This window comes from Cervus canadensis, chromosome 6 (genome assembly GCF_019320065.1).
Source record: "Cervus canadensis isolate Bull #8, Minnesota chromosome 6, ASM1932006v1, whole genome shotgun sequence".
Lineage (NCBI taxonomy): Eukaryota > Metazoa > Chordata > Mammalia > Artiodactyla > Cervidae > Cervus > Cervus canadensis.
Window position 1 is genome coordinate 42,152,116 of NC_057391.1, and position 24,814 is coordinate 42,176,929.

At 38.5% G+C, this 24,814-nt stretch overlaps 2 protein-coding genes and 2 pseudogenes across 7 annotated transcripts in view; 2 read left to right on the forward strand and 2 right to left on the reverse strand.

Annotated features, from left to right (window-relative positions):
* Nucleotides 1-750: 750 nt before the first annotated feature.
* Nucleotides 751-8,846, forward strand: PCLAF (PCNA clamp associated factor). 2 transcript variants are annotated; one of them, XM_043471696.1, is made up of 4 exons: nt 757-916; nt 1,214-1,294; nt 2,335-2,497; nt 7,826-8,846. In XM_043471696.1, the coding sequence occupies exons 1-4, from the start codon at nt 871-873 to the stop codon at nt 7,869-7,871; spliced, it is 336 nt and encodes a 111-aa protein (XP_043327631.1). In that variant the 5' UTR covers nt 757-870; the 3' UTR covers nt 7,872-8,846. The 2 variants fall into 2 exon arrangements, with proteins under 2 accessions (XP_043327632.1, XP_043327631.1); XM_043471697.1 differs by lacking the exon at nt 2,335-2,497 and having other exon boundaries at nt 751-916.
* LOC122443494 lies at nt 3,247-3,635 on the reverse strand (annotated as a pseudogene).
* Nucleotides 8,847-15,132: 6,286 nt separating the features above from the next.
* Nucleotides 15,133-24,814, forward strand: part of CSNK1G1 (casein kinase 1 gamma 1) — a 161,659-nt gene continuing 151,977 nt past the window's right edge. For 2 of the 5 annotated variants that reach the window (XM_043471700.1, XM_043471699.1), the window contains exon 1: nt 15,169-15,368. The gene's annotated coding sequence lies outside the window, so the exon portion shown is untranslated. Of the gene's footprint in view, nt 15,415-24,814 lie in introns of all 5 variants that reach the window. The other 3 variants (XR_006270026.1, XM_043471701.1, XM_043471702.1) reach the window with 3 other exon arrangements.
* LOC122443497 lies at nt 17,869-18,173 on the reverse strand (annotated as a pseudogene).

The following is a 24,814-nucleotide window of genomic DNA, read 5'->3' on the forward strand; positions in this document are numbered from 1 at the left end:
CATTCTTATCTGGAGAATCCCGTGGATTGAGGAGCCTGACGGGCCCATGGGGTCACAGTCAGACACGACTGAGCGACTAACTCTTTGATTTTTAAAAATGTATAATTTGCTCAGTTTTTTCTTGTTTCACACCATCCTAGAAAGTTTCATTTTTAAAACAATTTTTTATTCCTGTAAATAGAGAAGTTCCTAGCAGTCCAGCAGTCCAAAACTCGGGCATTTCTGCTGCCTGGGTTCGATCCCTAATCCAAGAACTAAGATCCCACAATCTGCTGCACCTCCTGGCCAAGGGTGGGGGGAAAAAAAATCATCCCTGTAAATAAACTGTATTAGCGTTTGACCATTCCATAGAGTTTTTTTTTTAGTATGGATGCTGTAAAGAGAGTTCTGCCTGAGATGTTAACAAGTCCGCTACATTTCAGGAGTCACTTCCAGGAGTGAGATTATGGATTTAAGCCTGTAGTTAACTTTTGAAGAAATGTTGGAATTCGCTGTCTTTCCCGGGTTTTCTTTTCTAAGCAGGCTGTTTTACCCAGTTCACAATCTTAGCACGGATTTTAGCACCCAACACACAGGGCATCCCAGGAAAGCGCCCTGGCACCTCCTACCTGAGGCGGGTACGAATCACAAGCTTCTGCAAGTTGATGGACGGGTCGACACTGCGCCCAGCCCCGCCGCGATCACCACTGGACACTGGCGATTGGTTGCGCGTGAAAGGCGCGGAACCAATGGGAGTGGCGGTCTGGGAGAGTCGGTGGAGCGCGCGGGAAAGGGACCGATATAAACTGTGGCGGGAGATTCGTTTTCTGGGCCTTGTCCCGTGAAACATCTTCGGCTGGAGAGTCAATTGCTCTCCTCTTGAGTTCGAACATGGTGCGGACTAAAGCAGACGGTGTGCCTGGCAGCTACAGAAAAGGTGAGGCAGTCGGGCACAATAGTGGAGGGCAGGTGGTTCTCTGGGCAGCTCCGCTATGGGCGGGAGAAGAGGGGGCTTCCCCGCCTGTCCGCCAAACTGGCCCAGCCCGTCAGGAAGCAGCAGCCTGATCCCTTTAACCGCTTCGGCGGGGACAGGGGAGCGTTATCTGCTGTTCTGGATCGCGGGGCTCTCCTCTCCAATCCTTTCCAATAGGCTGGGTCGGGGTGTGTGGCGAGAACGTGGCTCCCAGCCTCTTCGTGCCCACTTCTGAATGCCTTCCTTTCCCTCTCTCCACAGTGGTGGCTTCTCGAGCCCCCAGGAAGGTGCTTGGTTCCTCGACTTCTGCCGCTAATTCCACGCCGCTTTCCTCAAGGAAAGGTAAAAACGCCGCTGCAAGCTCCTACACGAACCCTCTCAAAAGGAGATCAGGCCAGACACCACTCTTCCCCATACCCACGGCGGAGTTTCTTTTCCTGAGATCCTCACTCCCCAGAATTTCTTCCTTCCTTGCCTTTTGATGTAATGAGCAAGCCTTGGTCTCTTTGGCGGGCTGGGGTAGAGATGGAGGGGTCGCCTGGTCTTCAAAAATGTCAAGCCTCGGGTTAGGGACGGACACACTGTCTCTTCAAACCTGTTTTTCTTTTCTGCCTTAGCGTTGTTATTTTTCTTAATATTTACAACTGGACTTTTTCTTGTGTGAGGCTATTTAAGCACCTGTTTACTAGAATTGAGACGATAGTTGACAATGCTAATCACGTTTTTGTTTTCATTTCCGCATATTGTTCTTTGTCTTTCCTATTACCTTCCTTTCTTCCCTTTTTCTTTCTTTTTTTTTTTAGTTTGTTGTCTGTGTGTGTGTGTGTGTGTGTGTGTGTGTGTGTGTGTGTGTTCCAACCTTGCAGCTCCTGATTCTGTTTTTGGGACATTAGGAGGGAAAACTGGGCCAGGGAAAGAGCTTCACATTATTCCTTCTGTGCTAGGAGAGGTTGAGAAAATACCCTGCCATCTGGTGTCTCTCATTCCTTTTAGAAGGAAGTTGAGAGGTTTGGAAGATTAATCCTGCAAGCTCTAGTTAAGAACATAAAGGAAAAAGTGTGTCATACTTTAGTATGACTGTACATAAGGCTAACTGAATAGTTCTGTTCATGGATAAAGTATGAAAAATATTTTCTAGTTGTAAACATCTTGTTAATGCTATTTTTCTAGGCTAAAGAATACATATAATAATATTCTGCATTATGTTATATTAATGTATAATGTACTATTGACTGAATTCAACTTTATCATGTCATATTTTAAAATTAAAGATAGATATACCACCACTTAATATCCTTTAGATTTGATGTTAAAGAATTGTTTCCCTTTAAAGAATGGAAATTGTATTCTTAATTTTTATTTAATTCTGTTTTATTTTATAGCTGAAAATAAGTATGCAGGAGGGAATCCAGTTTGTGTGCGCCCAACTCCCAAGTGGCAAAAAGGAATTGGAGAATTCTTCAGGATGTCCCCTAAAGATTCAGAAAAAGAGAATAGAATTCCTGAGGAGGCAGGAAGCAGTGGCTTGGGAAAAGCAAAGAGAAAGTAAGTTTTCATATTCTGAAGTATAAAGAAATACTTGAAAATTCTTGAAAATAAAAAACAACTAAATATTGAGTAACTTTAAATTTTCTCTTTGAGCAGATAAGAAAATACAAACCAGAAGTTTTTCAAACTATGCTAACCTCTTATTATGTCACTCCCAAATTTCAAGCATCAATGAAAGATATTATTTTTACTCATTTACTCAAAGAGGATCAATTCCCATTCAGATGATAAGTGCTACTTTATTAACCATGAACTTCTGATCTTTATTCTCTATTTTTTTTTTCTATTTTCTATAGTCCTTCTTATTTTCAAAAAGTAATTTCCATGTTGGTTTACCTTGATTTCCATTAACCCCTCCTTTCAAAAAACTAGTAGTCCAGCCGCCATAGGAAATATATAACCAATGTGGAAAAGGTGGAAAATACAGAAATCCCCATCACTTAGAACAACCAGAACAAACACCATAGTGTATTTTCTTTACAACTTCTCTGTAAATACATAAGACTACTTCAAAACAAAACAAGATGGGGATAAAACTGCACACATGCAGAGTTTATTGCGTGAACTTTTTAAGAAGACAATTAAATCATGCTTTCAAGCTTTTTTTTTTTTTTTTGCATGGCTCTTTTCAGTTTATTGCATGAAGGAGTTACACTAGTCTAAGTTAAAAGCAGACCCCAAATGGTTACATTATACAAGCTGTGAAGTTTCTAAACTTGTGAAAAGGGACAGAAGGGAAATTCTACTCATTGAAAGGAAATCCTCACTTAAGCTTCAGTGAGCCAAAAGCCCTTAAAACCCATGAACCTTCAGCTGGTCGTCCTTAGCCAGTCCAGTCTCTACCAGGAACTGGCATATGTTCTTGCGCTGGTCACCCTGTAGCTGAATTACTTCTCCATATTCTGGATGCTCCATTACAGTACCGTTGTAGGCAAATTTCTTCCTAAACACTTTCACTAGTTTCTTTTTATCGTAATCATCAGCGATCCCTTGGACAGTAGTAAAGAGTCTTCCTGCCGTTTCTTTGTTGAATTCTTATATGGATATAATCCTCAGTGCCAGCAGGAAGCAGATCATCATCCTTACTTGCATCAGCAAAGGGGTCGAAAGAGTGGAGGTTCTGGAAAGTGGACATAAGATATGATTCCTTTTCCTAGGTGGAAACGGCCTGTGGGAGGCAGTGGCAGGAGAAGGTGGGCACGGGGTACTGAGCGTTGGGAAGCAAGGGGCCTCGAGCTGGGAGACTGCTGAGTCCTCGGTGGTGGCTCAGTGATGGGGGCTGCTTTCAAGCTTTTAATGTCAGGAAAATGCTCATGATAAATGTTGGGCAAAACTGGATTCAAAAGTACAATCATTATTGCATAAAAGACGTGTATAAATACACCAAATCTCTGTACAAAATATACCAAATATCATGAGTGATGTCACTGGGTAAAAGTCTCTCCTCACACTCGGTGCTACCAATTTTCAACAACAAGCATATTTTAAGAATCTGGGGGATAAATACCTTTAGGAGGGAAAAAACAAGGGAAACCTGCTTTTTAAATAGATTTATGAGAAATACTGCAGACTCTCTAAAGAATGTTGAAGTTTTCATTTCAAAAATACATTATTTGACTGGAGGTGGGGCGTGGTGAGTGTGGGTAGTGTGACATCACTGCCATTATGAAGCCTTCTGATTTAAGACCCTGCTAGACACCTCCCAGCACCAGCCAGGAGCAGGTGATCCTCCTGGGCACCAAGCAGCGAGCCGGCCCAAGACGGAGTGATCAACATGGACAAATGGGTGGTGGCCGGGCTCACACTGAGGCTGATGCTTCTGGTACTGCTCCTGCCCAAGCAAGTTTACTCGTCCGTTCCTTTAACCAGCACAGAAGGTCCTCCAGTCCAAACCACAACGGTCAGCTGTGCCTGGCAGTCAACACCTAGTCTCCTTGTTGTCTTGCTTGCCCTTCTACACCTCTACCACTAAGAGACTTGGCCAAGAAACATCTAGGTTTACCAACCTGTATTCTAAAGCCCAGTCTGTACGGCATCTAGAAATTCTGTGTCAGGAAGAAAATAAAGTCTTCATCAAATCCATTAATTCCACCCCTTATTTTAGTAACGCAGAAAATGTTGAGAGTCTCAAATTGGATTAGTTTAAGGAGCATCTGAAGGATTTGAGCAGATAATGACAGCCAACATTAAATCTCCTGGAGTTTCATGATAAGAATGGAGACAATATTGGGAATTAATGATGTGATTAAATGTAACAAGAAACATGGACACTTCAAACTGTACCTTGCATCTAGATAAGAATAATTGCATCTTTATCTAGAGAAAAAGGATGAGCTATGGAATGGAGATTCAGTTTTCATTTTGGTTCAAGAAATCTAGAAGGTAAACAATTAGGTGATGCAAAAAGCTTCAGTGATTCTGTTTATGATGTACACTGGAAGGAATCAGCAGTTACTAAATCCTCTGTGTATTGTTTCAGCAGTCTTGGTTTAATGCTGATATACTCTCCATAATGTTTTACATTGTTTTCATTGTTCTCTTGGGACCTTAACTCTTTTCCTCTGGGCTTTTGAATTTGACTTTGCATTTGGATTTCTGTAATAACTGAGATGTTCCAGGGCAATAATGGGTTGGAATATACTACAAATCCAAACATAGGTAATCCCTGCATATGTACTTAAAAGTCAAATTACAGGTATTTCCTGTCACACATTCCCATCCAACAATAGTGCCAGATTAGTTTAGCTAATTCTGATCTCTTAACTTGATTCCGAAGATCGACTTCAAACAATCTTAAAATACTGCTTTTTATTTCTGGATGTACTAAATAATTTTTAAAACCGAAAAATTAATGTTTTGAAGGCGTGTTTGATAAATTTGGAAATTAAGAGGCAAATATATGAAGGAGGTAAAAAATAATGTGTATTAGGTAGTTGGGAAATGAAGACTAGAAACTTGCCTGCATTAAATTCATAACTGATTTGTGCTTTCTGTAAATATACATTTATATATTAAACTTGATGAATAAGAGTAACTACATGTGTAACACTTTCTACATCAGTCATTATTTCTAGATGATTCTAAACCTAAGTAGACTTGATTCTGGAAAGTAAAACTTTAGAACTGCCTTGATGTATAGAAATCTTTTTAGAAGTAGAAATCATTGGTTTACATGTTCATACAATGATGCTTAAATGATAAATATTCAATGTGGCCATAGTACTCTAAATAAATTTTAGCCAATATTTGTCATCTTTAGAAATCTAAACGGGAACAACCAGACCTAACATCCATCTCAAGTTATGTGAGATCCATGTGTGTGAATGAACACACTCTTGCTTCATATCTGAATACTGTACACCTATTTTGGATTGTACACTGAGTTTGGATTTGATTTGCATTGAACACAGCTAGATAAAAATAAATGGTTAAAGAGAAGTTAAAACAAAGGAATTAACATATAAAATAATATTTTTGCATCTAAAATTTTAAGACAATATTGTTCGTAAGATCATTTAGTAAATTATTGAGTGCTTACTATCCAACTTTTGAGATATTTAAAAGGAATGTCAAATTCTGGAGCAGTAGCTGAACTTTATACTTTGTTGCTATATTACTATTATCATTTCTGTTTTAATAAAATCAAAATGCAAGAGGATACATTTTTGGATAAAGTGTTTTTAACAGACTTGTTATCATGATCCTAAAAGTCTCTTTTAGTTCCTTCTCATTTACTGGCACCATTCTTCCTTATTCTTTCTCATCCTAATATGAACAAACTAATAGTCAATATTCAAGAATAGTCAACAATCCTCTTGAATTATTTGTGACTTCAATTAAAGAAACAAGATATTTGGCAATATAGCCAAATATGGCTGTACCATTGATCATCATAGCAATAAAACCTATATTGCAGGTTTCCTATCATATAGTGAAAGATTACACATATAGTCTCATAAAGAACTTTGATCCATAGTATAATAAAATCTGTGACATAAAACTAGGTAATAGAGGTTTATCTTATTGCTTTAGGCCTCTTTCTTAGATTTGTTATTGTTTGAGAGTTGCATTTATCCCTTTATAGTAAATTAATAGATTGACTTTTTTCTCCCAGTTTTATTGAGACGTAATTGACACACAGCACTATGTAAGTTTAAGGTGTACAGTCTAGTGATTTGACTTAGCTACATCATGAAATGATTACCACAATAGGTTTAGTGAACATCTATCTCATATTGATGCATTAAAGAGATAGAAAATTTTTTTCCTTGTGATAGGAACTCTTTCAATAGTTTACTATTGATTATAAATAGAAAATTATCAGTATATCAGAAGGACTTCTATTATAATCTCTCTAGTTCTTAATCTGGAATATGGCTACTCTTACGGCTTTATTATTATCACAAAGGCAGGGTAAATTTACCTGTTGCATAGGAGAGAATCTGAATCAAGAAAAACTGTCTTCTTAAAACCTTAAATCAGGTCTTTGAAGAAAAGAATTTTGGATTACAATAGTGTACATTTGTTAACTTCATTTAATTTCCAGGAAAGTACAATGAAGACCTCTTGGTAATGTAATAATGCATCAGTCAATGGTAATGTTACACCAAGTCAGAATATCCTTGTTTTAGCTTCCTTCTTTCATCTTCTAGCTCTATGTCAGGATCTAATTTGAAAACTGGCTGTTTAGGATAGATCTCACAAATTTTTACCAGCTCTAAAAAATTCTGATTTAAAAATCTTAATTGACTTTTTCGCTATAAAAAATATACTGAGTACCAGAGGACTTTGGGATAATGTAAGTTGTTTTTCAAAAGCTATGTTTACCATATGCCAACAATACAATTTGGGCATTTTCTAATTAGATAATACATTCATAAATTCCAAAGGATATACAGTCAAATATGACAACTTGCTGTTTTCTCTGTTCAAGTGGATTGGTTGGATTTTTTTGCTTTCTACTATCACAGAGTTCTTGCTGAAGGATTATACTGCTTCATCAATCTACTTAACACATTGAAAGAAGATGTTATAGAAATAGAGATTCTCTTTTAAATAAAAATGGCAATATATTCCAAAAGGGAAACTGACTTGGCAAACTAAGAGGCAAAATAGTTTATTAAAAATTTTTGTCACTTTAGTGTTTGGAATCTGTAGGGATTTGTCAGTTTATGGGAGTTTAATTTTCTCTCATTTCTAGTCACTTGGCCAGATCCACTGCACTGTTAATGTTCTTGATTTACGTAAGTTTTTAAAAACTATTCCTGTTTTGTTTTTAAAACATTTGACTCAGGTGACTACTGAAGTTCTCTTTTCTTTCCACAGAGCATGTCCTTTGCCACCTGATCACACAGATGATGAAAAAGAATAGAACTTTCTTATTCACCCTTGACTGATGTCTCCTGTTTACTCTGGTATTCTAGGATGTAAATTTGCATAAATGTTTTTGTTCCAGTTAGTTTTGTTGAGTAGGCATTTAATTTAAAAAATGAGGCTTACATTTAGTTATTCAAAAGCAAGTAGTTATGACATTGGAAAGTTTGTAAGATTAATTACGGTTAACACAGTATTTGGTTTCCTTTACCTATTATTAAGCTTTTTCTTGCTAAAATTATTACATGATATTCTAATTATGAATCTGCTGTATTTAAGATTTGCTTAGATCTTTGTACTGTTGCCATTTTATTGGCATTTGATTATTGGAATGATGCCATATTTTTCTTCCTTTTATTTGCTTTAAAAAAGCAGAGGTAGATTTTTGCACATTTAAAAAGTAATGTTAATTAAACTGAACCTGTACCCTTTTTAAGAATGGTGGCCAAAAAGGCAATGTTGCAAAAATTTGGATGGCTGTCTACCTTCTCCTTAGAAAAATTTAAGGGCAGTTTGGTCCTAAGGTTTAAAGGATTAATAAAGCTTCTGAAAACAACAGCAAAAATATACAATTTTTTTATATTGGAATAGTGGAATTCCAATATAGTGGAATCAGACAGGAAAATTCCATAGACTACTTTGAAAGAGAGGAATTTCCCTAGAATATACCTTTGCTTTAGTGTGACAAAATATTACCCTCTGGGCCTATGCTTTTAAAGCTGGAAATCAATAAAACATGAAAGACAGATCGTGCCATAAACCCAGAACTGTCTAAAGTCCTTAGAGCTACTATCATGCTTTTCAAGATAACCGGGGGTATAATCGAAGTGGGTATAGTAGTACTTAGTAACTGATATTTTTCTTCCTCATCAGACTTTTTGCTGACCTTCTGTTATCAAAGTTAGCCATGTTTAACAGACATACTTTTCTGAAGTTTGTTTTTAATAAATGAATACTTATTTTCATAAAACTATCCATGTGTGCGCTTTTCTAAGATTTTATCCTACTAGGTATTTCTATTTTATTCCTTCCAAATGCAAATCACTGAACAGACCTGATTTTATGAACTTCCAAAATAAGTCCTGATGACTATAGATTACATTTTTTGCTTAGAGATAGATATTAAACATACGATTACTGAATTGAGACCAGAGTTTTATCCTAAGTACTTCCTTAATAATTAGGCTTTTGATGGATTTGAAACCTGATTTGCTATTTTTCATTGATGGAGAGAGGAACTTGATGGAGAATGTGTCTAATGAAGTCTAATTTTGATATGTAATTGTTTCCAAAAAAAATTTGACCTAAAGAAACTGCAGTCTTTTCAAATACAATCCTTTCAAAATATACAATTGTTAGTCATGTCTAACTTTATTAAGGAGGGCATGGCAACCCACTCCAGTATCCTTGCTTGGAGAATCCCATGGACAAAGGAGCCTGGTGGGTTACAGTCCATAGGGTCGCAAAGAGTTGGACACGACTGAAGTGACTTAGCAACAAAGCGAATTTATTAGGCAGACTTCCCAGGTGGTGCAGTGGTAATGAATCTGGCTGCCAATGCAGGAGATGCAAGAGATGTGGGTTTGATCGATGGCAAGAGATGCAGGTTCGATCCCTGGGTCAGGAATATCTCCTGGAGTAGGAAATAGCAACCCACTCCAGTATTGCCTGGAAAATTCCATGGACAGAGGAGTCTGGCGGGCTACGGTCCACGGGATCACAAAGAGTTGGACACAATTGAGCATACAGCACATACATACAACTTTATTAGTCAGAGGTCCCATGTCATCTGTTTCCTTGTCAAAGCTTTTTTAAAATGTAGATTGTCAGTTTAGCCCCTTCTAAACATAAGTATGATCATGATGGTGTGATCACTCAGCTAGAGCCAAACATCCTGGAGTGGGATGTCAAGTGGGCCTTAGGAAGCATCACTACAAACAAAACTAGTGGAGGTGATGGAATTCCAGCTGAGCTATTTCAAATCCTAAAAGATGATGCTGTGAAAGTGCTGTACTCTATATGCCAGCAAATTTGGAAAACTCAGCAGTGGCCACAGGACTGGAAAAGGTCCATTTTCATTCCAATCCCAAAGAAAGGCAATGCCAAAGAATGTTAAAACTACTGCACAATTGGACTCATCTCACACACTAGCAAAGTAGTGCTCAAAATTCTCCAAGCTAGGCTTCAACAATACGTGAATAAAGAACTTCCAGATGTTCAAGCTGGATTTAGAAAAGGCAGAGGAACCAGAAATCAAATTGCCAACATCCGTTGGATCATAGAAAAAGCAAGAGAATTCCAGACAAACGTCTACTGCTTATTGACTACACTAGAGCCTTTGTGTGGATCGCAACAAACTGTGGAAAATGCTTAAAGAGATGGAAATAGAACACTTTACTTGCCTCCTGAGAAATCTGTATGCAGGTCAAGAAGTAACAGAACTGGACATGGAACACCAGACTGGTTCAAAATTGGGAAAGGAGTATGTCAAGGCTGTATGTATTGTCACCCTGCTTATTTAACTTATATGCAGAGCACATCATGCAAAATGCTGGGCTGGATGAAGCACAAGCTGGAATCAAGACTGCCGGGAGAAATATCAATAACCTCAGATAGGCAGATGACAGCACCCTTATGGCAGAAAGTGAAGAGGAACTAAAGAGCCTCTTGATGAAAGAGGAGAGTGAAAAAGCTGGCTTAAAACTCAACATTCAAAAAACAGATCATGGCATCTGGTCCCATCACTTCATGGCAAATAGATGGGGAAACAATGGAAACAGTGACAGACTTTATTTTCTTGGGCTTCAAAATCACTGCAGATGGTGACTGCAGCCATAAAATTAAAAGACACTTGCTCCTTGGAAGGAGGAAGCTATGACCAACCTAGACAGCATATTAAAAAGCAGAGACATTACTTTGAATTGATGCTTTTGAACTGTGGTGTTGGAGAAGACTCTTAAAGAGTCCCTTGGACTGCAAGGAGATCAATCCTGAATATTTTTTGGAAGGAGTTAGGCTGAAGCTGAAGCTCCAATACTTTGGCCATCTGACGTGAAGAACTGACTCATTGGAAAAGACCCTGACGCTGGGAAAGATTGAAGGCAGGAGGAGAAGGGGATGACAGAGGATGAGATGGTTGGATGGTATCACCGATTCAATGGACATGAGCTTGAGGAAGCTCTGGGAGTTGGTGATGGACAGGGAAGCCTGGCGTGCTACAGTCCACAGGGCTGCAAACAGTAGGACACGACTGAGCAACTGAACTGACTGAAACTCCCTGTTTTATGTTGAAACTGAATCAAAAGATGAAATGTATATATTAAAAAGATAAAGTAAGTTTTAATTTTGTACCCTTCTTCACAAAGTTTAATCTGGCTTTTCTTTTTGAATCGGTTATTCAAATAATTAGTGTTAAATTCCTGAACAAACAATGACTAAAGCTACTGTTAGGGAATTTTTGAATGCTAATGGAATTCGTGAGGTTCATACAAATTTTATGTTTACATAGTTTCAAAAGGCAGATAATACTGTACTGAAAATTATAGTCTGCTCAGGTTATTTATGAGATAACATACCATTTTTTTAAAAAGCAGAAAATATAGCCTAAACTAACTGAACTTTTCCCATATTATATATATACTGCTTCCAAATCTCATCATATTTCGAATTCTTCATGCTAACTCACTTTTGGAAAAATTGAAGGTTCAGCTGGGTCTTAGTCCAACTAACATTGTTACAGTGGTTCCTTCTACCTTTGAGGATAACCTGTAGAGGTGGGAAAGATTTTCACTGAAGTCCCCAAAACTGGGAGGAGTGTTAGAAGCTATCTTATTCAACTCAAGCCGCCTATAGCTTTTCAGTAGATGGGCTATTTTATTAGCTGCCAGTGCTAATTGAAAATGCTATGAGTTAAAAATTTGATTTTTGGACTTTCCTGGTGGTACAGTGGATAAGGATTCACCTGCCAATGCAGGGGACAAGGGTTCAATCCCTGGTCTGGGAAGATTCCACATGCCTCAGAGTAACTAAGCTCATAACTACTGAGCCTGCTTGCTGCAACTACTGAAACCTGTGCACCAAGAGCCTGTGCTCTGCAACAAAAGCCACCACAATGAGAAGCCCACGCACCACAATGAAGAGTAGCCCCTGAATGCCAGCGCAACCAAAAGAAATTAAAAAAATTTTTTTTCTTAACTCCCCTCCTGTTCTTGGTTCTATCTTAAAATAACATAGAACAAGTTACTCCTTTCCAAAACAACCTTCAAGTATTTAATAATAGTTGTTACATCTTTAGCCTTCTCTTCCTACACTTGATCTTAGCCAAAAGGCTGAGAAGCGATAGCCTTCTCTTCCTAAGTCTAAACATTAAATTGCTTATGTTACATGAATCCTAAGTGGATTTCTGTAAGTCCCTTGTGCAGGGGGCCATGCCTTGTGTGTTGTATATTGCTTAGGCAGATAAACAGTAAATCTAGCTTTTTCTTCTAACTGATACCAAGTAATCATTAATTTTGGTATCTTTTATGTTTGTCTATTTTGTCTTTTGTATTTGGAGATGCCAATGGAAGTCTAAGAATATTTGAATATTTAAATATTAATCATTGATAACAATATTGGGTTTCCGAAAAATAAACATAATTCTTTCTTAAATGATTACAAAGGACAATTTAAAAAATGACAAAAAGCTTTGAAGAGATTGAGAAAAAGGCTAGAGGTATCCTGTATTGATCTGAAGGATGAAGGTACAGTATTGACCTTGAAGGCTGTTTGAGATCTATCATAGATTTGAGAGCACTGTCTTAATTATGGTTCATATTAAGAATATGGATTCCTGGGGACTTCCCTGGTGGTCCAGGGGTTAAGACTCTACATTTCCATTACAGGGGTTGTGGGTTCCATCCCTGGTCAGGGAAGTAAGATCCCACATGCTGCATGGCATGACCAAAATAAGTAAATAATAAAGTTTAAAAAATAAAAAGTTGATATGGATAATAATTAAAAAAAAAAAAGATTATGGAGTTCTGTGATACTGCTCACAAAATCCTGAAAGTGTAGTTAAGCCCACATAGCTAATTTTAGGTGTGGATTGTGCTATATACTTATTTATTTCAATTTTTAAATCTTTATCAGTATTTTAGGTGGATTTACATACAATAAAATTGTATTACATACAATAATATGTTTTTAGGGTACAAGTTTTCATAAATGTATACACCTATGCTATACATCTTTAGAGGTCTCCAAGTAGTGAGTGTATTGAAAATAATGGACTTAAATAAGTCAAGTGATCATTTAGGAGTCAAGCCAGATATTCATACACCTACACAAAAGTAACTGAATAATTTTTAAAAATTGTAAGAAGAGAGGATGTAAATGCTATTGTATGTCACATTTCTTCAGACAACAGGAAAAATGAATGATGCATAGGAATTTGCAGTTTTGTATTGGCTTAAACTACCAACTATTACCCAATAAAACATTTCTTTCTATAGAACAAATTTACTGTATTTATGTTTTTAATATTTAAAGACATCTAAGTCCACCACAGTTTCATTTTAGATAAGTTGTTGCTCATTGGGCTTATTGTTTACTTTTCTAACTAAAAATTTTAAAATATTTAACCTGTTGGCAATTGAAATACCAAGCTCTATTTTGCTAATTACATCCAGCTTGTTTTGAGAACAATTAATTGTTCTTTAAGTCTGACTAGATGTACTCAGATTTTATGTGCATTTTGTTTGCATCTACTCCCACATGTATGCATGTCCAGGGCAAGGGTTGAAATGTTTTAGACTTCTTTAACAACCTACTACTGACATTTGAACCTGAAGTTATTTCCTTCAGGTTTTGCTGTTCAGACTCTCTCGGGTTAACTAATTTAATGCTGTCATGCTGTCTCACGTGTACAGGAAACTAACAGATCTGCTGTTCCTTTAAAGTTACCAAAGTTACCAAAGCTCATTCCCTCTGCCCTGGCTAGGTGGACAACTGTTCAATATTGGTGACTAAGGCTATGATAACCAGTAAAATTATCATGCCCAAATTATCATGACCAATAGCCAGTAGTTGCAAAGACATCCACTGCCGTGGACTAGAGCAGGGGGTCCCCAACCTCTGGGATCTAATGCCTGATGATCTGAGGTGGAACTGATGTAATAATAGTAGAAATAAAGTGCATAATAAACACAATGTGCTTGAATCATCCTAAAACCACTCCCCCCAACCCAGGTCGGTGGAAAAATTGTCTTTCATGAAATCGGTCCCCGGCGCCAAAAAGGCTGCGGACTGTTGGACTAGAGAACAAATTGAGAAACTACTATTAAGCTTTATTGCTTTTAAGCAGATCTGTTCAAGACAGGAAAGTTAAGCCAAAATTTTCACTCATTTTTCTCTGAATGCCCGATTACACTTCTCTGAATATTTAACTGCCGTAAACATATAGGTCATTTATCTAAAAAGAGGATTAATTATGTAGATGGCTTTTGCTCCAAGAAGTGGTTTTCCCAATATATTTCAAACTCAGATCACTCAACACAAGACTATATGAGGTCTCTTATTAACTTTTCTTGTCCACAGTACACGAATGAAAGTTTACTGAGTAGATTAAATGTCTTCCTCCTTCCCAAGTTTGATTAACGGCTTCCTTTGGCCTCTTCTCATTGTTTCTTTTAAGAATTAATTCTTTCCAGATCATACACAAGCAAGTGCAATCCTTAACAAAAGAGAAGATGGATGAAACTTTCTCACCATTGGGTTTCAGGGGCTTGTCACATTAAAACGAAGTCCATGAAAAAGATTTTATAACGGAAGAGATTTAAAAGCCCAGTTGAAACATAACCGAAAATCCACAAGAGGGAGATGCTTGCTAAACCGCCAGAAAGTAACTCCCTGGAGGGACCTGAGAGAGCTTTAGGAGGAGTCAATAGGTCCGCCCGGGATTCAGGGAGGGAGGAACAGGAGTAAACAGTGGCTGGAGGCTCGTAGGGGGAGTACAAGCGAGGGGAAAAGCAGAATTGGCTTCGTGACTTTGGCAGCGAAGCCGGTGCTCAGCCCAAGACCAGGAGCGAAGGTAAGACTGTGTTACCCAAAAGGAGCACACGTTCCCAGTTACCTCCTGATCGTCCCAGAAGTAATGGGGGCGGTTGTCTTTGAAGGCGCTTCCGCTTAGCAACCCCACGCGGTTGCTAAGGAGGGGCGATGGCGGGGATGACCCGGAAGTGGTGTTGTCCATTTCTCACTGCCGGCTTTAAGTTTGTCCTATTGGGAGGGCCAGGGTGCTCTGCGCCCGGCCGAGGGTGGGGCCAGCGCTAGAGGTTCCGGATCGGCTTCAGCCGCCCCTCGGCTCCTCGCCTTCCCCCTCCCCTCCCGCACCTCTCCTCCCTCCCTTTCCTGGGAAAGAGAGAAGGCAACGCTGCGGGTGGGTAGAGAAGCAGTCGGCGCCTCCGGGAGGGGACTGCGCCCGCCCCATCTGAGTCCCGGAGCACGGCCAGACCAGGTACTCGCTCCGTCTTCGACGGGGTCCAGGAGGCTGGAGCCTGAGGGTGTGTGTGTATCCGGGGGCTTGTGGGGGGGCCCCCTTCTCCAAATCGCGGAGGGGAGCGCGGAGATACTGGGTGGGGCGGAGGCCGGCGTGTGTGACTGTAGAGGGTTGCGGAGGTGGAATGGAGGGTTGGGGGGTCACGGCTGACGGAGAGTTTCGGGCGGTCCGGTCGAGGTTGCGGAGGAGGCGCTCCCTCGGATACTGAAGACTTCGGCCGATGTGGACGGGGAGTTTGCCACCTGGAGGGTTATCTCTGAAAGAGGGGGGCATCCTCTGGGTCCAAAAGGAGAGCCTGGACCCTGGCGGGGTAGATGGGGCAATCTCACACTTCCATTGCCCGACTCTTCCGCCCACCTCGCTGGGACAGAGCCCGGCTTCGAGGGTTGTGGGGGTTGTGAGTCGGCTGGGCACCGCGGGGAGCCGCCCTTGGCAGAGCTAGGGCAGTGGGGTGGGTAAGGAGACCTCCCTCCTCTCAACTTCCGTGCGCTTCCCCCGCTTCTTCCTTCACTGCTCTCGAGCCCCGGTGTCTCTACAGGAGCGGTCCCTCACTCCCCAAGTGGTGCAGGCATCACTGAGTAAAAGAAAGAGGGTGGAACTGGGTTTGTTGCCCATAAATGATGTTTCGAATGTTTGGGAAGTGCCAGATTGACATAGTCAACCAAGTCTCCCAGATCAGTAGTAAGTCTGGTCTGAATTTTAGAAAAGTGCAATCCTGAAAAGCACCAACCTATAGTCTAGTCTGGCATATCCTTGTTTGGTAGGTATGCGTGTTTATAACAAATAGACTTGGGGGACCTTCAAAACATAGAGGTCTAAGCGAGACATGTTGAGGCAAGCCTTTGCCAACATCTTTCTTACCTGCCAGCGAGCTTGCCCTAGTTTAAATGAAGCAGAAAGATCCTCTTCGTTTATATTTCAATCAGAGACTGAATTGTAGGTTCTGTGTGGTTATAGATGTCTCAGAATAGATAAGTGAACGTTGAAAAAGAGAGAGAGACAAGGTTCCCTGCTTTTGCGCCTATCTCTTAATCTTTTAAGGAGATAATTGTGGTCAAGTGGAAGTATTGGCTTTGAGGTTAGGCAAATCTGGGATTGAACCAGGACTGCCTCTGGATAGTTGTTGACCTTGGGTTAAGTCATGGAACCTACCAGAGATTCAGTTTCTTCATAAGTAACATAAGTTAGAATTCTAATCAGTTTTATAGAAGGGGGGGTTAATGTATTTAAATAACAGCTTTAAATGGAAGCACCTTCCAGTTGAAAGATGAATTATGATTAATCTTACACAGTCAGGGCAGCCCAGTTTTGTGGAATGAGGTTTGAGATAGGAGCAGAACTGGATAATATTCCAAATCATGTATACACAGCAGGACTTTCAGTAGCTTCTAGATACTGATCATAAGTGGCGTGAAACTCAGTTGTTAGTAGTTTCTTAAAACTCTGAAAAATAAAGCAGAATGTGTGCATTAACTGAAATGACCAAGAATGTTTCAGAGGTGGTTTTTTTTTTTCAGATTTGTGATATGTATAGTATGGATTGATAAGAAAAACATTGTAAAAGTAATGTATATAAATCTTAATTAACATCACATATCTTTGGAGAGAATTAAAATTGGGGCATAAAATAGAAGGTAGTTGTAATTTTAAAAATAAAATCAACACAAGTAGCATGACTCATCTTGGAGTTAAACTGTTAGTAAAACTTAGATTTTTTTAATATGTGTAATGTATGTAAAATAAGTGAAATGGAATGAATTTCTGCCCTTAAGTCTTTGTGATGATGATGTAGAAATATATCTCAGAAACTTGAAATCTTTATGTTAATTTGTTTTGTAGACTTTAAAAGGATACAGTTAATTTGTAACCTGTTGTATGTCAGATTTTCAGCTCATATAGTTTGCTTTTTGATGTAACTTAAAGTTAGTAATTTTGGGGGGTTGGGGAGGTTATGCAGAGTGGCCTGCAGGATCTTAGTTCCCTGTGCCTGCGTGTTCAGTGGTGTCCGACTCTTTGCGACCTCATGGACAGTAGCTCTCCAGACTCTGTCCATGGGATTCTCCAGGCAAGAATACTGGAATTGTTTGCCATTGCCTCCTCCAGAGGTCTTCCCGACCCAGGGATTGAACTCCATGTCTCCTGCGTTAGCAGGCAGCTTCTTAATGACTGAGCCACCTGGAAAGCCCTTAGTTCCCTGACCAGGAATCAAACTTCGATCCCTGCAGTAAAGCACAAAGTCCTAACTACGGGATCACCAGGGAATTACTGGTAATTTTTAAATGTACTTTATACTCAAAAGATAAATAACTTGCTTTAATAATAGTTTTTTTGTGTGTGTGAAAAGTGGTTATAAAATGTGTAATTCAGTATTACTTTTTAGAGAAGTTTATAGGTTTTCCATAATTTTGAGAGAATTTTCAAATGTATTTCTTCTTTGTGTTTTTCTTTTTTTTTTTTTGTTTTCACGCATTTATTGGGGCCATCGGGGCGGAGGCCGCTCCCTGTCAACCGAGGCGCTCACAGTCTCTTCAGGCTCCGTCCCTGGGGGTCCTGGGGGTGGCTGGGCACGTCGGGCATGTTCCCGTCGTCTTGGAGGGGCACTGGCTAGTTGCAGGGTGTGGCCCGGTTGATCATGAGCGGGTACTTGGTGTAGGGGCTGAGTGTGGGCAGGATTACAGCGAGGCCCACAATGGCGAAGGATGCCACTAGCACCAGTTCCTTGGCCCAGACATTCTTGAGGAAGGCTGCGACTCTCTCAGCCATCTTGGTCGCGGCGGTGACAGCCTTTGTGTTTTTCTTAAACAAAGTTGAACTTTTTTTTTTAAATAAAACTGTCCAGCTATGTTGCATACTCATTGAGGTAGAAATACTATTTTAAATTTTATCCATCACTGCAGCTACATAATAGGCACCTAATAGATATTGGTCAAATTGATAACTGGATGGATATATTTTAAATTATTGATGATATACTTATACTATTTTTTAAAGAATTGAAATTATGTTTTTACTATAGTCGTAGACTTTTTATAAGGTTATTCAACTTTCAAATGGCTTTTCTGAGATTGTAAAGTCTTTATATGTAAGCATTTAACGGTTTTCCTGGATCATTATTTTTCAACATCTTTTGAATCTTAAAGTTGAGACCATATTATATTGCTTTGGTAAAGCCATGAGAAGCTCTCATTTTTTCCTCTATCTTCTCATAAAACTTAAGTAATTTATTTCGGTGTAAGACATAGGATACTAGCTGTTAAAAGATATATCAGAAATGTGGGCAGTAATAGAGACTGTTACATATGATACTTTTCTCAATGACCTTTTCCACTTAAACAACGTATGTGGCCATTCCACGAATCTTTGCAGTTGTCAGTTATGGAATTTGCTTGTCAGGAAATCTAAAAATGACTAAACCTTCCTTTAATGTCTGTCTCTTGGATGATCTCAGAAAGCCTTAGGAAAGATTGGGAAGGTTTATATAGCATAATAGAATATATAATGAACAAAGTACAGTTAACTTTATTGGTATTGCCAAACCAGAAGTGAATTACTGTGGAAATGTTTCAGAAATGCCAGGCAATGCTTTACTCAAACCAAATGAGTATTCTTCCAGAGCATGTTTCTATTTTAGAGCTTATTTCTTTTTGGAGCCATGATTTGGTCTCTAGTAAAGATAAATAATCATCGTATCCAGAAAAAAAAGGCTGATATCATAGACAGACTTTATTCTCACCAGTCTTGATGGAAACTGCTTCAGTGGCTTCAGAAAAATGAAAGTAGGTTTTCATGAAAGAACTTTAGAATTTGTGTAATGATAGTTTTTCTCTATTTAACATCTAACTTGTCTCTACTCATTTCTGCCCAATATAGAAGCTGGGAAGAAAAAAAAAAGAATGAATTTACTTCAGAATTAGCATTTTATGTTTTGTAGGTTAATTATTTGGAGAGCTATATTGGATTTTGACATTATTGAGATTGTGTTCAAGATGGACTCAGGGAAAAAAAATTAAAAGAGATGCCATCTGTTTCAGATTCCTATTCCCTCACCCCTTCATGTTTTGTGGCTTTGAATTCATCATATTTTTTTTCAAAAATCAAAACCCTCAGTAGATTTAAGTTATATAATTTCAGTTGTGTCAGTGAAAATGTAGCTAAAAGAACTTGCATTTTATATTGAGTTACACAGAAAGATCTCAGATGTTGGTTAAAAGTAATTGTTATTTCACACTATCTGAACATTATATACCTTCATACATCTTTGTTATCATTTGCTTAATAAACCATTCTTGTCATTACTGCTTGCCACTTATGGGTGGAAGCTGCTAAAAAAAGTGGATTATGGAGATGTAGAAAAGATCGTTTTTTCCCTATATTACAACTGGAAGAGAAGCTTCTTCTGGAAGAAGATTTTTTAATTTACTGATGAATCCACTTAAACTTATTCTTTCTTTCTTTCTTTATTTTCCATCTTTTGGCCTCACCTCCTGACATGCAGGATCTTTTTTTTTCCTAACCAGGGATCGAACCCAAGCCCCCTGCATTGGAAGCATGGAGTCTTAGCCACTGGATTACCAGGGACATCCCTAAATTTATTCTTTTAGTAGTGAGTTTTGCCTTGTTGTTTAGTTGCTGAGTAGTGACCAACTCTGCGACTCCATGGATTGTAGCCTGCCAGGCTCCTCTGTCTGTAGGATTTCCCAGGCAAGAATATTGGATTGGGTTGCCATTTCCTACTCCAAGGGATCTTCCTGACCCAGGGATTAATCCCATGCCTCCTGTGTCTTCTGCATTGGCAGGTGAATTCTATACCACTGGGCCACCTGGGAAGCCCATAGGGATGTCCAATTGTTTTATTAAAATATTTTCTATCCTAAAATGTTAATTTGGTAGTTTTTTTTAAAAGACTTTAATCATTTATTTTTGGCCACATGGCATGGGAGATTTTAGTTCCTCTACCAGGGATTGAACCCACACCCCCTGCAGTAGAAGGTTGGAATCATAACTGCTGGACCACTGGGGAAGTCCCAAGACTATTTTTTAGAGCAGTTTTAGGTTCACAGCAAAGTTTAGAGGAAGGTACAGAGATTTCCTATCCACTGTCTGTTCCCACACATGCATAGCCTCCCGCATTATCAATATTCTCTACCCAAGTAGTACATTTGTTATAACTATGAACCTACATTGACACATAATCTCCCAAAGTCCATAGTTTAATTTAGGGTTGATTCTTTGTACTGTACATACTATGGGTTTGGAAATGTGTAGTAACATTTATTCATTGTAATAATATACAGAGTATTTTCAATGCCTAAAAAGCCTCTGTACTCTGCCAATTTATCCCTCCCACCACCCTAATTCTTGGGTAGTTTTTTCTTTTTTAGAAATAAAATGAATAAAATAATTCCTGGGGGTGGTTTTGAAATGAGATTTTTCTAACATTTTGAGATATAATTGTTCAGTCTTGAGTTTCCATTTCAGAGATTGATGCTGGGTCATTAGGTGTTAATTGACAGGTGCTGTAATTCTTTGAGATATGTAATGGGGCATTAGGAAATGTGAACTAAATGTGGTACTTTCCACATAGCAATTGCAGGTGGTAAGGAGGCTTGATAGGAGATCTGAATTCAGGAGTTTTGAACTATCAGTAAAGTTAAGGTCTTTTGCCACTTGCATTTTATTGTCGTGCAGGTTTCGGCTGTACAGATTTCTCTTTGGCTGTCCTCTCCTGTGTCATCTTCCTATTACAGTTGTTGAAGGCCATCCAGAAACTTGAGCTGGCAAAGTCTGAGTAGGAAGAGACATCATAGGTACTGCTATAGTTGCCTGATACTTCAAATTCGGATTCAGAGTGGAAATAACTGTTTTGAAAGTAATGCTGTCCTGACGCACTATTTCTCACATAGCTCAAGTACTAATTGTTAGAATCCTCTTTCAGTTGGCTTTTTAACTGTCCTGTCCTGGTTTTCTAGGACACCTATTTTCCAAAATGCTTTAACCTTAAATTGGTATTGTGACATCCAAATATTCCAGTAATCTAGAGTATGATGCAGAAAATGTTTAAAAACTCCATGCTTGATGGATTTTGTTTTCTTTTTCACCTAGTTCAATAAAAACAGACATGAGGAACGATCTGTTTGTGTGATAGCACTTAGGTTTTCCAAAGATAGATGCTCTCCCAATCAATCAATACATAAGTTCGTTTTGCCTTTAATGGGATCCATCTGGTTAATGCTTATGTTTCTTGAGTTTCATAGATTATGGAATCATAAAGTAAAAGAAAACTTGGAAATGGTCGAGTTAGACTTTCTCATTTTACAGCTGAGATTACTTAAGTATAGAGAGACTGAGACTTGATCTAGATTGTATAGCTGATGAATCACACTGGAACCCAAGTCTCCTGACTTCTATTCCAGTTGTTTCTGATATAATATACCAGTTCATTCTCTTAATGAGGATAAACAATTTTATAAGAAGTAAAATTTCCAAGAAATTTAAGTAGACTGTAATTCAACTAAATTATTTAGTTGAAATCCTAAATTAGTTAATTTATGAAGTGTTGAGTTAGTATTTTTAAATACTAGGTGTCACTGGATCTTTAGTTAAGAGCAAATTTGTTACTTTTCATATTCTAGATAGAAATCAACCAGTTCAAAAATAATGAAGATATTATAGCCTATATTTAGCAAGCACTTATTTGACTGCATTAAAATGAATCTTAATGTATTTTTTTCTTTGCACAGTGGAGATAATCTGTTAATATTTAATGTCGTAAAGCAACAGTGGAGTTCTACTTTATGTAGTGGTATATTTATAAAACTAGAGTGGAGTGTTATGTAAAACTGAAAGTACAGATTAATTTAATATGCATCTGGTGAATTCAGGGCTTGAAGGATGCACATCTGTTGAGAAAACAAATCATAGAACTATTCAGAGCTTCAGCATCTTTAAATATGTGGGCTTTGATTCTCTTTAACTGTTTTGAAACAGTCTTTAATGGATTTAGAAAAGGCCATTTGCTCTAAGGAAGCAACTGTGAAGCCATTTATGATGCTATTAATCATTTTATTATTCACAGCAACATTTTGATACATTAGGGTTTTTTTCAGTTTATTTATTGGGGGAGGAAGGAGTTAAATGACTCACAGTAACAAAAGGAGTTTGTTGCAGAACTGCATTTAAAAAAAGAGGGAGTATAGTTTCCTGAACTGGATAGAGTAGAAGTATTTAAGGCTCTGAATTTCAATTTGAATGCACAATTGGTGAGGAAACACACTGAGTTCCTACCGTGTATTATCACCATAGTAGTATTGTAGTTAAGAATGAACTTCAAGATATAATCATTGATCAAGCTTGAGAATGAATTTAAAAGGTGGAGAGTAACATGGTTTCATATGTAACTAAGTGCAAACTTGATACACTCTAATAGCACTATCGGAATTTGGGGGGGTGCAGAAAATTCAGTGAGCACTCATTAATTCTGATGGGAAGAAGATTGAAGGTAAAGTAGGGATCTCAATTTTGCTGCTTATTAGAATCACATGGGGACTCTTGTCCCAGGATCAGTTGAACCAGACATTCATAGTTTTTTTGTTTTGGGGCCTCACTGTGTACCTTGTGGGGTCTTAGTTCCCTGACCAGGGATTGAACCTGTGCCCCTGTCCTGCACACTGGACTGCCAGATAATTCCCCTACTCCTAGTTTTTAAAATCCTCCCCAAGATGTTTGTAATGTGCAGGAGGTGTTGAGAACCACAGGCTTTAAGGATGGGTGTGATTTGGATAGTCAGGAAAGTATTTGGGGGCAGCAGAGTTATAGCAGGGTCAGGAGAATTGGGCACACCCTGTAAAACTAATGAAAGTTGTATATTCTTTTTAGGTAGTAGGGAGAAATAAGATTAAGGAGGCAGAACGAAAGTATGAAAATGTTAGTCACTCAGTCTTGTCTGACTCTTTTCGAGCCCTTGGACTGTAGCCCGCCAGGCACTTCTGTCCAAGGAATTCTCCAGGCAAGAATACTGGAGTGGGTTGCCATTTACTCCTCGAGGGGAATCTTCTCAACCCAGGGATTGAACCTGGGTCTCCCGCATTGCAGGCAAATTCTTTAGCCACCTGAACCATCAGGGAAGCCCTTAAGGAGGCAGAAGGGTCATATTTTAAGCAGTACTTCTCAAAGTGTGATTCCTCAGCCAACAGCCTCAGAATCATCTGGAAATTCATTATGAGGCAAATTCTGAGGCTCTGCTCAATACTTGCTGAATTGGAAACTTCAGGAGTAGATTCCAGCAATATATTTTTAACAAACAATCCATATGATTCCGATGTACACTAGAGTTTGAGAAGAGCAGTTAACAGGCTGATGAAAGGCAGAGAATATTAGATTGGATGTCATAATAAGTAGTGACCCATTGAAGGTTTTTTCAGCTGGGGAGTAACAGGATGTATTTCTATATATGCAAGGTAAATCTGATTATGATGTGCAGTATCCTTTGGACTGCTAAAAGAGGAATGAGGAAAGCCAGTTGAGGAGGTACAGACATAATCTAGTGGATATAATCTAGCAGTGACAGCCTGTCCTAGGAAAATCTTAGTGAAAACAGAACAGTAATAATAGTGATGGCAGTTTAGTGTTTGTTATATGATAGGAATTTGCTAAATGTTTTGGACACATTCTCACAGCAAGTCTCTGAAGTGTGACTCTTATTCCTATTATACAGATCAGAAAGTAAGGCAAAAAAGGGAAGGTTACCACCAACTTTCACACTGTTGATGAGTGGGAGACACAGCATGTCAAGCTCAAGTACTTGTGCCTCTTGAAGAAAAAACTTACAGTACCTGGAGACTAACTGGAGATCAGGAGATAAACAAGACTCGGAAAAGTTTCAGTCCTTGGTGACATATAGCAAGGGGAAGTGACTGTCAGAAGGGAAATAGTCCTTGTAGTGAGTACTGGCCAAGTCATTTAGCCCATTTGAAACTATATTGTAAAAGTTATCATGAGAAATAATGGAAATTTTTGTATTGTGCTTTTTAAGTATAAAGGCCAAAGTAACTTGGGATAGCTGAGTTTCTGAGTTTTGTTTGGTCTTTTTGCTCATGGTGAATAAGTTTAAAACCTTATTGAACTTTCAAAAAATACCTTTTAGATTTTAGTGTAGATAAATCTTTGAGTAAATTATACCTGAGAAGCTTTCTGTAATACCACTCTTTTTCTAGAGAAATATTGTGATTTAGGAAAAGGTTAGGAGCATCTTCAGATAGTTTAAGAAATATTTGTGTTATTTTGTTTTAGTTGGGAAGCAGTAAATATTGATAGTAAAATAACTTGACATGTTTGAGTACCTGTTTTCATAAAAGGTTATCAGTTCTGTTCTAACACCTTATTCATTGAGATAAAATTAACATAAT

What these genes read in the sequence shown, in the direction of transcription:
- PCLAF (XM_043471696.1), top strand. Translation starts at nt 871, where the DNA reads ATGGTGCGGACTAAAGCAGACGGTGTGCCTGGCAGCTACAGAAAAG. An exon ending in GCCGCTTTCCTCAAGGAAAG is followed by an intron (nt 1,295 to 2,334) that starts GTAAAAACGCCG and finishes TTTATTTTATAG; the next exon opens with CTGAAAATAAGTATGCAGGA. An exon ending in TTGGGAAAAGCAAAGAGAAA is followed by an intron (nt 2,498 to 7,825) that starts GTAAGTTTTCAT and finishes TTCTTTCCACAG; the next exon opens with AGCATGTCCTTTGCCACCTG.